The sequence below is a fragment of the Natrix helvetica genome (assembly GCF_964273705.1).
Source record: "Natrix helvetica genome assembly, chromosome: 4".
NCBI lineage: Eukaryota > Metazoa > Chordata > Lepidosauria > Squamata > Natricidae > Natrix > Natrix helvetica.
Window position 1 is genome coordinate 117,023,926 of NC_138550.1, and position 13,481 is coordinate 117,037,406.

At 38.2% G+C, this 13,481-nt stretch overlaps 1 protein-coding gene across 4 annotated transcripts in view; it reads right to left on the reverse strand.

The window, feature by feature from the left end:
• The window catches only part of MTCL1 (microtubule crosslinking factor 1), a 113,309-nt gene that overhangs the window by 80,835 nt on the left and 18,993 nt on the right, over positions 1 to 13,481 (reverse strand). For all 4 annotated transcript variants that reach the window (XM_081952784.1, XM_081952782.1, XM_081952785.1 and 1 more), the window contains exons 2-3: positions 8,459 to 8,683; positions 6,618 to 6,776 (exon numbers count right to left, since the gene is read on the reverse strand). In XM_081952784.1, the coding sequence (XP_081808910.1) occupies positions 6,618 to 6,776; positions 8,459 to 8,683 (384 nt within the window). The remainder of the gene's footprint in view (positions 1 to 6,617; positions 6,777 to 8,458; positions 8,684 to 13,481) is intronic.

The following is a 13,481-nucleotide window of genomic DNA, read 5'->3' on the forward strand; positions in this document are numbered from 1 at the left end:
AACACACCAGACCTATGTAATTTGGTCAGTCTAAATTACAGATAGGTTATACGAAATTGCGTGGACCTCTGACTCCTTTCTCATAACTCAATAGATATTGTTATATAAAGCATTGCTGAATTAAAAAGTTTTTAGCATGGTTAATTATGAGATGAATTAATTCAACTTTTTTTAAAAAAATAAAAAAGTTAATTTGTTCTGTACTATTGTCCCATCAGCGATAGAAGTGGTAATGAAATAAGGGGCAGTCTTCTGCTGCATTACTATAAGGACAACAGCTTACAACATGTATTATAAGTAGCCGACCTATCTACTTAATATAGATCTACTGTGGTGTAAGTTCAATGGAACTTGCTCCAAGGTAAATGTTTAAGATTATACTGTATGATTGTTTCATCCCCCCCACCCCCCGTTACAACCTGGAGGAGCTAGTCATATCGATGATTGAGCTCCAGGCTACATTATTTACAAATACTGCCAGAGGCAATTACCTGCGGCAGCCCATCAGTTTGCCAGAAGACTTTTTCTTATCTATTAATCTGTAGTAAAACAGCATATTATAAAGAGAGAATTTTAAGTTACGATAGATTTTTGAAGTGGCTAAGATGCTGAACCTGTTGATCCGAAAGGTCAGCAGTTCGGCAGTTCGAATCCCTAGTGCCGCATAACGGAGTGAGCTCCCGTTACTTATCCCAGCTTCTGTCAACTTAGCAGTTCGAAAGCATGTAAAAAATGCAAGTATAAAAATAAGAACCACCTTTGGTGGGAAGATAAGAGCACTCTGTGCGCTTTTGCCATTTAGTCGTGCCGGCCACATGGCCATGGAGAAAGTGTTGGCTCTTTGGCTTTGAAATGGAGATGATCACCATCCTCTAGAGTCGAGAACAACTAGCACATATGTGTGAGGGGAACCTTTACTTCAGCTTTTTGAATCCCTAACTATTAGCCTAGGAATTGGGTTGTAATAAACACTTTCAAATCTCTGGCCCCTCCTGCCTCACAAATTTCAGTGTTTCTATTGGATGGCCACAATATTTGTAGGGGATGAATAGATAAATATATATTGGTTGGGTGATGGTGGCATAAAAACGATTGCAACAAGTTTTAAATAAAAAAAAAATCTCATGAAAATATGGCAGTGAAGTAGACTGACACAAGAAAGGGCCTACTAAAAATTGACTCAAATAGACTCTATAGTGCAGCGGTAGAAGGTTACCAGCATTTTTTCATTCAGTTGTTGTTTCCTAAGAAGTCTCAGGTAGTGTAATCTCTGCTGGGCCCTTTTGACCAGTGCTGCAATGTGAGTGCCCCAGATCAGGTCTTCTTTTATGATAATACCCAGAAACTTAAAACTGGCCACTTGCTCCACTTAGTCTCCATTGATAACCAATGGCTGGACGTCTGATCTATTCCTTCTGTAGTCCACTATAAGCTCCTTGGTCTTATTGGTGTTAAGGACCAAATTACTGTCTCCACATCATGAAAGTAACCAGTCCACCTCATCTCAATAGGCAGACTCATCCCCTCCCCCCAGAGATGAGTCCCACCATTGCTGTAGCATCTGTAAATTGAATAATAGTATTACTGGTGTGAGTGGAAATGCAGTCATGTACATAAAGAGTATAGAGTAAGGGATTCAACACACAAAACCCTGTGGTGTACCAGTATTAAGAATAAGGGCTGAGGAGGTATGATTATCTAATCTGAGCCTCTGAGAGTGGCCAGATAGGAAATCCATATTCCAAAGGCAGATTGAATAAGAAAGCCCAAGGTCCATACGTTTAGACACTAGTCTATGTAGAAGAATTGTGTTACATGCAGAACTAAAATCTACAAAAAGCATCATCACATAGCCCTCTCTCCCACTTTTCCAGATGAGTCAGAGCAGTGTGAAGAGTGATGGCTATCGTGTCTTCTGTAGATCTATTTGTTCTGTATGCAAACTGGTGTTTATCAAATATATGCAGAAGACCAGAAGTGAGGTGCTGACAGACCAATTTCTCAAAGCACTTCATGATGATAGGAATGAGTGCTACTGGTCTATAATCATTGTGGTTATTGATAGGGAACTTCTTTAGCAGCAGAACAATGGTGGAAACCTTCAAACAAGATGTAATAGCAGACTGAGATAAAGGCTAGTTGAAGATTCTGGTAAAGACTCCAGCCAACTGATCAGCACAGTCTCTAAGCACTTGGCCAGAGATACTGTCAGGATCAGCAGCCTTTCTAGGGTCCACAGCCCTCAAAATGCTCACCTCCTGTTCCTCCACAATGAGGTGGGGGTTACAATGGGCTGGTAGCTGTATTTTAGCTGTCTCTGATGTCTCCACTTCAAAGTGAGCAAAGAAATGATTCAGGTCCTCTGCCAACAAAGCATTCCCCACAGCAGGGATGTCATTGGTCAGTTGATGGTTGGTGATTTGTTGAATCCCAAAATGTGTGTTTAGGCCTATTTTTTGTGTAGTATTTATGTGGTGCCTGGTTGTGTGTGGCTTTTTGATTGTGGATTGGAGTGTTGATGGTCAGTTATTAAGTCATTGGCTGTTGTTTCCTTGTGCTGCCAAGTCCTCTAGCTATGAAGTATCTGATAAGCTGGTGGTAAATCAGCACTCCTGTTGATTGACAAGGGGCCCCTTTCCGAGACTTCAATCATTTCCCTGGCTATTTTTGTACCACTCAGCCAACAATCTTAGTAGCTGCAAAGCTACTGAATGTCCTTGTTCATTATAACGGGAGACTACCAATTAGTTCATGTTGCCTTGACTGACTGCTTGCTTGTGTTCTTGGGATCTGGTGGTTCACTTCTAGTGGTTAGTTGGCTGCAAGGTTATCCTGTTACACCTATCAATTCTCCGTACAGCATAAGCATGAACTGAAGAGGTAAGTTAAACATTCCATCGTCTTCACAAAGCCAGCCTATTATTTTAAGATTTTAGCATATGTACCTGATTTGTGTCATAGATACAGAATGGAGGGTTTGCTGGTATATAATCTACCTTATTGCCCAAACAGTCAGTCATCTTCAGGGGCAGTGCCAGAAAGCCTAAGGGACTTTTTGGAAGCTTTACCATTCATATCAAATCTGCTTCATCATTGGAATTTTAAAGGTACTATTTGTCTGCGATTTGCAACTTTCTTCCACCTTCACCACTGACTTTGGTTGTGAGAAGGTGACAGGAAATTTCCTCCTCACCTAATGATAGTGGGATTCAGTTAATGACCGCAACCTGGACTGGAGGGATTGCTGTCAATAAACAACATGGTTATTCTTTACAATTGCATTGCTTAATTATAGAAATTTTGGTCGCAACAGCCATCGTAATTCAAGGACTACCTGTAGAATAGCAAATAGCATTTAGACTTATATACCGCTGCACAGTGCTTTACGGCCCTCTCTAAGTGGTTTACAGAGTCAGCCTCTTGCTCCCACCAATCGGCTCCTCATTTTACCGACCTCAGAAGGACGGAAGGCTGAGACAATCTTGAGCCACTCAGAATCGAACTCCTGGAGTGAGCAATGAGCTAGCCTGCAGTGCTGCATTTTAACCACTGTGCCACCATAGCTCTATGTATCAGAACATAGAACTGGTAGGAGGGAGCACATGCTCATTGCTATGATTGTGACGTTCTGTGTAACTATTATGCTTTACAGCTTCATATTCTTAAGGAAGGCACTTCAAAAAGTTGTTAACTATGTAATTTAACATTTATTTGATGCTTGTGAATCAAAGCAAAGAATGAATGTCATGGTTCTGAAACTTGCTACTCCCTTGTTTCAAATAATAGCTCAGAAAATATCAAGTGATGGGACCATGTTGCACACAGCTGACATAAATCTTCATTAACTGGTTGGTAACATGGTATAATTGCCTTTCTTTTGTAGCAACACTAGAATATCACACCCAGTTCTAAAAGAAAACCACAATCAGGGCTTTGTGAAGTATCTTGATGCTAAAGATTGCTTTTGCTGTTTTGTATTTGCATTTTCTTCACGTTTAATATCACTAGGATAAAGGTGAGCACAGTTTTAAGTTTCTTAATATGGGTATGCATTTCAAGTAACAAAATTTATTACAATAAATGTTTCGAATTATATAACTATTTTCCCACTTCTATAGTATTTGCACTATGTAAAAGATGCATAAAAGAGGTTATGGCATTTCTAACTACAGAAATAAATGTAGCTTTTATGTTACTTGCTTAATGATCCTTTCACTTTCATAAGGCCCACAAAACAAAAAGAGTACCATCAGCTGTTCACTAGAGTTGTTGCCCAGAAAATAAATCTCTCTTTCTATCGAGGGCAGTACTGTTGTAGAGACAAAATGTAAGGAGGATTAAAAATAGAGTGGCAGCTGCAGAATGACTTGACATAACGTTGTAGAACAAGTTAGTAAGAAATGAATGAGATCTGAAAAACAGTTAACACAGAAAAATGTTGCAGAATCTTGCTAAAAACTAATGTTTGGAATAGTTTTAGTGGTGGAGAACTATGTAACTATGGCTTAATTGTAAAACGTAAGGAACAGATTCTTGCCATAATTTTTCTTTCCAGCATACAATAACATGAACATCTGGAGAGCATTAGATTAGGAAAAAGTGGAGTATATCTAATCTTTCAAAATGTTGCATTTTCAGATCAATTGAAAATCCAATTTTTTAAAAATAACTAAAGCATATAAAGAAGTTACATAAAAAATGGATTCCGTTAAGGTTACAGAGGAATTCGTTGTCATGTTCTGTTGAGTTGTAGCCAATTCCTGGTGACCCCATGGATAAAACCTTCCCAAGCCATCCTTTATTTCACACATTATGCAATTCTCACATATTATGCTTCTGGTATTCTGCCTATGCACTCACGCAATGTTAGTCTCTTCTTTAATTTCACAACATATGGACAGACTTAACCATAGTTTCAACTGGGAAACTTTGACACCCTAAAGCAGGGGTGTCAAACTCACGGGCTGCAGGCCAGATGCGTCACATACTGGCCACCCCCCACTGCCCTTTTAGCAAAGGGGGGGGGAAAGTTGCAATACGTCATGTGATGATAATGTGTGGTTGCGAGTTTGACACCCTTGTCCTAAACCATTCCAAGTCCAAAAACATAGAGAATTTCTGGAAGCCTGGCACTCTTGACAAATTGGTGATCGATAGACACGTAGACATAAATAACATTTACATACTATACAAAAGAGACAATCAGCAAGCCACAAAAATGAACAAAAAGATCAAAACACTTCCCCGCCAGCAATCAACACCCAGATGATCAACACCAAGATTAACATCAGTCCAACAATCAACAACTAAACAATCCTTCAATCAAGGAACTGCCAATCAAACTAACAGTAAACGATACTCCAAGACCTCTTCCACCAACACTGACAGGGCAAGCCACAGAAATATAAATTGAGAGCAAATCCCACATCTTACTAGCACTGATGAAGTTACCTAGTTTGGGCAAGAAAATAGCCAAGCTCAGAGAGTACCAAAGACTACATATTTCAACCCTGAGCTACAAATATTCCTCCTTTATCAGTCTGATGTGCATTTCTGGGATTAGTAGTTGGTGGCCTGATCCATAGTCATCAAATTTAAATGTTCCATACCAATTTGTTCTTTAAATGATCCATGTCTGTACTTTGTCATTTTTTTAAACAAAGTTTTATTGGTTTTTTTGAAAAATAACAAGGAAAAAGGTAGTGGAAAGGTTACAAATTTTGGCAGTTGCGATGTGCAGTAGGTGCCCCCTCCCTCCATACTCATAATATACATTTACACAAAATTCATTACTAAATAGTAATATATAGTCAGCATATGAGTTCAATTAATAATTTCGATCAATTTATGTCAAGCAGATTTTCTTATTCATTTTTGTGATCTGAGTTTTCTCGGTATTGCCCCATCTCCCCCCACCGGCAGAGCTCCGGCCCCTCCCGTGTCCTGTATGTCTGTTGCAGGATCGTCTGGTTTATCTAGGAGTGCTTTATTTTTTTCCATAAAGGCTTGCGCCTCTATGGGTGTATTGATTCTAACTCTTGTGTCCTCCCAGAATATTAACATACCTTCAGGCATCAACCATCTGAACCACACCCCCTTCTGGTATAGTTTCTTCGCTAATTGCGAATAGCTTTTTCTTTTCCCCCTCACTTTCTTGGGGATCTGTTTCAGGATGGTTATTTCCCTATCTTGATATTTCAAAGCTTTCCCCTTTTGTGAACTCAGAATTTCATCTCTTGTAGTTTTTCTAAGAAATTTAATGTGAACCTCCCTGGGTACATTGTGTGTTTTAGCATATGCTGAGTTCACCCTATAGACCAGGTCTAATTCCCACCCTATCTGTTGTTTGTCTTTCTGAATATATTCAGCCAAAATGTTTGTCATGATGTCCCTTATGTCTTCATCATCTGTCTCTACCACATTTTGAAATCTAAGGTAAAAGGACATTCTCGTACTTTGTCATTTTGATGTATGTATTAATATAGTATCCAGATTGCCGTTTATTTATTTATCAAATTTAGAAACTGCCCATATCCCTCACACTCTAAGCAATGACAAGTGCTATGACAGCTTTTCACTTTATTTCCAATTCCCAAAGTAACACTGTTGTCACTTACCTCTTTCAATTTATCTAGCTCATTTTGCAATGCCTGTTTGGATATATCCACCTCGATGATTTGTTGACGAAGAACTTCATTTTCATCCTCTGCTTTAGCACGCTTTTCCTCCACATTTTCCAGTTCATGGTGCAGCCTAACAGATACATCTTTGGCGACCTGTTTTTTTTAAAAGAACACAATCGTACTTAATAATTTAAAAAGAATAGATAATCCAATAGATTACATTAATTAAGAATAGATAAAGAAGTAAGGCTTGCTGATCCCCTCTTCTTCTACAATCCATACTATCTAAATCAGTGGTAGTCAACCTGATCCCTACTACCCACTAGTGGGCGTTCCAGTTTTCATGGTGGGCGGTACGGGTTTTGTCCGATACTGAAGCACTTTCCTTTTTAAAATTTAATTGACTTCCCTACTTTATAAATCACCATTACTGTGGAACCGGTGGGCGGTTAGAAATTTTTACAGATAACAGAGATACAAAAGTGGGCGGTAGGCATAAAAAGGTTGACTACTCCTGATCTAAATGATTGCTTGAATCTACAAAGCACTGTGGAATTAGTACATAGTCATGGAAAAATATCAACAAATATGTGTTTTTCTCTTTTCCACTGGTTGAAGTGTTATGAAAGAAACAAGCATTCTTCCTGGTAAAGGAAAAACTCTTCCAAATCCAATATAAGAAAATAGAGATCATAACAAATATGGCCAATTATTATATATTTATTTATTTCTCCAAAATGTCCCATAAAAACTTTTAAATAAATCCATTATCCAGATGATTTACATGCTATTTCAATCTTTCAATTCTTCTGCTCATTCTGAAGTGAAAAATGAAAATTGAAAAATGCTAGCTATAAAAATACAATTATGTACTATAATAATCATATATTATGATTATTATTGTTATTATCCACAATATTCTTAAATTAATGATCACACAATATTTTTAAGTTAATGTAAACTGCAAGGTTACAGTTCTTGAGGTATTAAAATCAATTAATATCATATTCAGTATAACATAATAAATCATACAAAATTTGGTTTCCAATTTTTTTCAATTAAGAAAAGATTTGCATTATTACAGGTAAAGTGCCTATCACAGTATAGCAGAAAGGAACCTTGTTATATAGTTGTAGTCTTTTGTTCTTCTCATAATGCTTAATCAGCACAATTTGGAACAATGAAAAAGTATTTATTCAAGCAGTGGAAAACTAAGTCCAGTTCTGAGCCATTTTATGATACAGTCCTTCAAAATGCACATAATGGAAGCAGTGGTGGGATTTAGCCGGTTTGGGCGAACCAGATGTTAAATTTCTGGCTGGCCCTGCCCCTTCCTGCCCTGTCCCTTCCAGGTATCCCCACACGCCCGATTTTGGCTCCAAGATAAGTGCAGGGAGGCCTATGAGGCTTAAAATGGAACATGGGGGGGGGGGGCGGCACTGGTACCTCATGGCCCATTTTTGCTCCCAGGAGAGTACAGGGAGCCCTACTAGGCCCAAAACAGGGTGCAGGGGTGTGTGGCACATCTCCCTGCAGCCTATTTTGCTCCCAGGAGCAAAGAGGCCTACTAGTCCCAAAATGGGGGGGGAAGGGTGCAGCCATAAGGGTCACTTGGATATCTATGTATTCTTTCAGAGTTATGAGATTGGGGTGGTATAAAAATCAAGTTAATAAATAAATTGACTCATTTACAATACAAAGAACTCTTTGATTCCCCCATATAAAATGTAATTCCCTTTTCTAGTTCTGAGATGTCAAGATGATATACATTTTGCAATTAGGGAGAAGACTTTTTTCGTGACTTAGATACCACTAGGTCTAAGTTTTTCACCCACCTTTAGATCTTGTTCTAAGCTTCTGATTAGTTCTCCATCCACCTGACCCGTCTGTGCAACTTTCAAGCTTTTTTGTTCAGCTTTCCTGAGACGATACTGCAAGATACGACAGTTCTTGTTGGCACGATCCAGCTCTCGTCGAAGTTCCTGTAGTTGGTAAACATCTTCTTCAAGATAGCTGTCACGCATCTCTTCCATTTCAGCCCGCAGTTCATCCAGTTCATCCTGTCATAGGCCAAAACAGTGAGAGAAATCTATAGGGTTGCTTAGACCCCACCGAAATTCATGTGCTTTTTTGTTAGATTTGCATTGTAACACCTAGCATTTATAGCTGCTGCTCTATCTCTATTTACTGTGCAGACTGTAGGAAAAATCCTGTTGGAATTATATTAAAAGCATGTTGAAACAATTTATAATTTCCTTCTTAAGAAATAATGAAAACAACAACTCTTTAGACCAGAGCAGAAGTGTCAAACATGCAGGCTGCACATGGTCCACAAAAGTCCCAAGTTGGCTGAACCAAATTAAAAGGAAAGATGAGAAGGAACATCACGACAGGAGTTTTCTCTCAGTCTGCTCTGCAGCAACCTCAGGCACCCTGGACTGCTGCAATTAAGCTGAGGCAGCAAGATTGTGCTTTTCCCTGGACAGCAGGTAGCCAATCGGTCTTGAACTAGTAGCTGACCTGCTCCAGACTTCAGAGCCCTCAGGGCATGAATGAAGTTCGAATTAATTTCTCTACTCCTTTCAAAAAAGGTTCACTTAGTACAGTGTTTCTCAACCTTGGTGGCTTTAAGTCCTGTGGACTTCAACTCCCAGAATCCCCCAGCCAGGACTTAAAGTCGCCAAGGTTGAGAAACACTGACGTAGTATCTGTTCAGGCTGCAGTGACATCCATGTTCAAAATTTCACTGTTTAAATTAATAATAATTAAATTTTAAACAAGTTCGGAATACATCCAGGGAGGAAGGAAAGAATGGGAAAAAATGAAAGAAGGATGATTCAAATGCTTTTTGTATAATGCAGGGGTGTCCAAGCATGGCAACTTTAAGACTTGTGGACTTCAACTCCCAGAATTCCCCAGCCAGCTCTGCTGGCTGGGGAATTCTGGGAGTTGAAGTCCACAAGTCTTAAAGTTGCCAAGTTTGGACACCCCTGGTATAATGTTTTCCTTTTTATTTTTCTTTCCATTACTATACCAAATTCCAGAAGGAAGGAAGGGAGGGAGGATTAAATGCTTAGAAAATATTGATTGCAGTTATAAGTGACTATGACTTTATATTATAATCTGTGGACATGTACATTTGGTGCAGTAGTTAAAGGGTTAGATTAGAAACTTGGAGACAATGAAGTCTAGGCCTGCCTTTGGGCGATCGTAGGGCATTTACCATACTTTTCTCATCCTTGGGAAGAAAAGAACTTCCAAGTCACTTCTGAAATAGGCTGTCAAGAAAAGTGCAGGAAGCAATTGCCAGAAATCCAAAATGATTTGAAAGAAAAAGTTTCCAACATGTATGTCATATACTATAATACTTTCTACATTTTGCACTTTCTAAGAAATGCATAAAAATTTAAATTTAATTTTAAAATGTCATTATTATATATATTTGAAATTTACTCTTTGTACTGTGTTCTTGTACTGGGGTGCACAAACTTGTACTTGGTTTAGAAAAAGTGAACAAAATCAAAGTAAATGAAGTAGGACAATTTAAACAGTCATTTATGTGCTTCAAGTGAGAATTGCCTGGCCGATTTATCGGTTTATCAATGAAGTTCAGGATTTCAAAGTGATTCCTAATGTTCTCTTTGAAAATGATGGGTTCAAAATGATATCATGGAAACTGGTTGGCTTTCTTAACTTGGATCTTGCACCTTAACTTGGATCTTGCACCTGAGCAGTTCATGATTTATTCCACAGATAGCATGTGTCCATGCCTTTGATGCTATAACGGAGCCTTTCCCTCTCTTTTAGTAATAATAAAAATAATAAAATCAACTTGTTTATTAAGCAAAGCAGTAACTAAGTGAACCAGCAACTGTGCTTATTAGCTTACTTATTAGCAACTGTGCTTATTAGCTTACTTCAACTTTCCTTTACTTTTAAGACCTGTGAAGGTGGTAAATACGAGAATTGGTGGCAAGATTACTTTTTCATCACTGTTAAACTGTGAACAGTCGTTAAATGAGTCTGTCACTAAATGAAGATTACCTGTATAACCAAATTGATTTCTATATACTCTATCACTTATTTAGAGGTGTCATTTGGTTATTTGAAGAAAGTGTTAAGGTTCCAAAAATTGGAATGGCCAAAATTAATTAAGTTGGACTCCTGTTTTATTTCAGATTTTTAAGCCATGCAATCCAACTACATTTTCCTCTTTAACGTTTCCAACTTTGGCATTGCAGTCTCCAATCACAAGCAGCATATTTTGCTTTCATGTTCTGTCATTTTCAAGTAGAATTTGATCATAAAACTCATCAATCTCCTCTTCTTCTGCATCAGTGATTAGAGCACAAACATGGATTGTCATATTACAGAACTGCCCACAAACTCTAACTGATTCTATTTAGTTACTGATTGCATTGTGGCCAAGAACTGATCTTCCTAAATATTTCTTAATTATAAAAGCAACCATGTTCTTTCTTTTCCCGTGTCCTGAATAATAAACAGTGTCAGATCTTCTGACTATATCTAATCCCAATCAATGTCAAATTTGCCAAAATCTAAACAACCTGTAGTCATTTCATTTCATGTTTCATTGTGTTGAGCTTTCTTCTGTCTCTGCCTGTTATGTTCCATAATTCCACTGTAATTCTCTCTTTACAGAAGAAACATACAATATATCCATGGAAAATATGGAAGCATTTCCAAACTGAAAACAATTACTATGTCATTGTTGTTTTAGTTATTATTTACTAACTCATACATATGTACATACATAAACACATGCATACATATTTATGAATTTAAAAAATACTTAAGGTATGAATGAACTGTAAGGTATTTCAGCAAGGCATGCTACTCTAGACTGTCCTACTGTATATACTCTAACAAAGCAGAATTTAATATATGTTATGGGCTTTGGTGATGAGTCAGGCTTTGAATTGTAGAAAAAGGAGCCAGGGAGATCTCAGTTATCTGCAGATGAGGCTCAGAAAGAGAAAAATATGCTGGAGGATGAGCCTGGCATTCTGGAGCAGTCAGATAACCATTACAGAAGCACAGTAGCAGGCTGAATCAACTAATTCAGAGACTGAGCAGGAAGCGTCCCTTCTGCACTTGCTTGAAAGATCAAGTAAATAGAACAACAATATTCAATAGGCTGCTTGAAAGAAACATACGTGATTCAGGAGAATAAGCATGTCTGACCAGATCTATAAAAGAAATGCTTAGGAGACAGATTTCTGTTGGCAAATAGCTTGAAAAATTTGAATAAGCACCCTTTAAGGTGCTTGCAAACAATAGGTCATAGAAGCCTGAAGTCTGTTTACCCTGGTTTTAGTAAATATGTCTTCTGTCTGAGTCACATTGATAAGGATTAATATTATTTTGCCTCGTTACTTTGTAGGAAGTTATCACCCAGCCTTCTCCCAGAAAAATGAAATATCCTAGGAAATATTGATAAGGCAGAATATTATATTTTCCTGGATGTGAAAAAGGGAGAAACACATTTTTTAAAAAAACTAAGTAAATTCCTGCAGCTTCCTGCCCATCTTCACTTTATCAATGGGCCATTAAGAAGCCCAAGCTAGTCCACTTTACATAATAAAGAGTTCTCCCCTTCAGCTCCAGGGGGATGGGAATGAAGGCATGATAATATAAGCCTTTACTCAACTGACCACATGGCATCTGAGAATTCAACCAAACCTGGATTCAAAACTCAGCCTAGAGGGTTGCCCTTGCATGGGCCCATGTGAGTCTGACAGCCAGTCAGAATACATTTCTTACACAGGAACAGGAAACAGATAGGTGGGGCCGAACAGATTATAAAAAGCCCTGCAAGCCCTTCTTCAGCCCTTCTTCCCTTTTTCCCCTCTTCTCTTCCCTTCTCTTCTTCTCCACCAACATTGAAGCATGTGATCACCTTTTCTGTTCAGGACTCAAGCCATGTGGTCCTGTCCACCATTAAAACCATCTTTCCAAGCAGCCTCCATGTCTCCAGTGTCTTTTTCCCCACTTGGAGCCGAACCCAGAAGGACATTTCTTTCATCAACTTATTATAACTAAGATTGGATAACTGGGGAGGGGGAAGACATATGTCAATTTTTTTTCTGGAATTGGGCTCCAATTAACAGCTTGCTTAAAATGGCAGTCAGAAGAAAACAGCATGGTGTTATTTTGAGGATCAGATTTTATACGAATACAGCAAACGTATTAAAAAAAGATCAAGCAAACTATAATAAGTGGCATAAACCAAACAAGGGTCCAGAAGTTTCTGCCGGATTAGTAAACACACACAAGGGGCCATAACCTATATCTTCTACCTGTAGTACAGAAGCCTTGAAGGAACAGATGATTAAAACTCTTGCCAAACACAGTTTTCTTCCTCTTGAAGTTAGAATGCCAGGGAGGAATTTGCTGGCTGATCTTTGTCCTCTGAGTCTCCCTGGGAGCAGAGGTGACTAAGGGAGAAAAATTTAAAAACCCATTCCAAATTGTGGAATGTGAATCTTCAAGTATCTTAGAAAACAAAAGTAATCATACACAGGTATTAGGTACAATAAATAATCAGTGCATTTCTTTTACTTTGTTTTAAATAGGTTCAAACCTTTGCCCAACTCCTTTCTCAGCTATTTTCTCTGATGTTCCATCATAATTTTAAACAATCCCTTACTATCTCTTTATTTACACCTGCTCTTCAAATGTAAACATTTTTCTCTAATCCTAGCATCCATAGTGAATTTCCTTTGCTGTTGTGAGTTGTCTAATTACACTGTATACTATTTTAAGTTTAAAAATGTTGCTAGATATCTGCAAATTGACTAGCCATTCCTAGGCTTAAACTACTGCTTTATTGCTCAA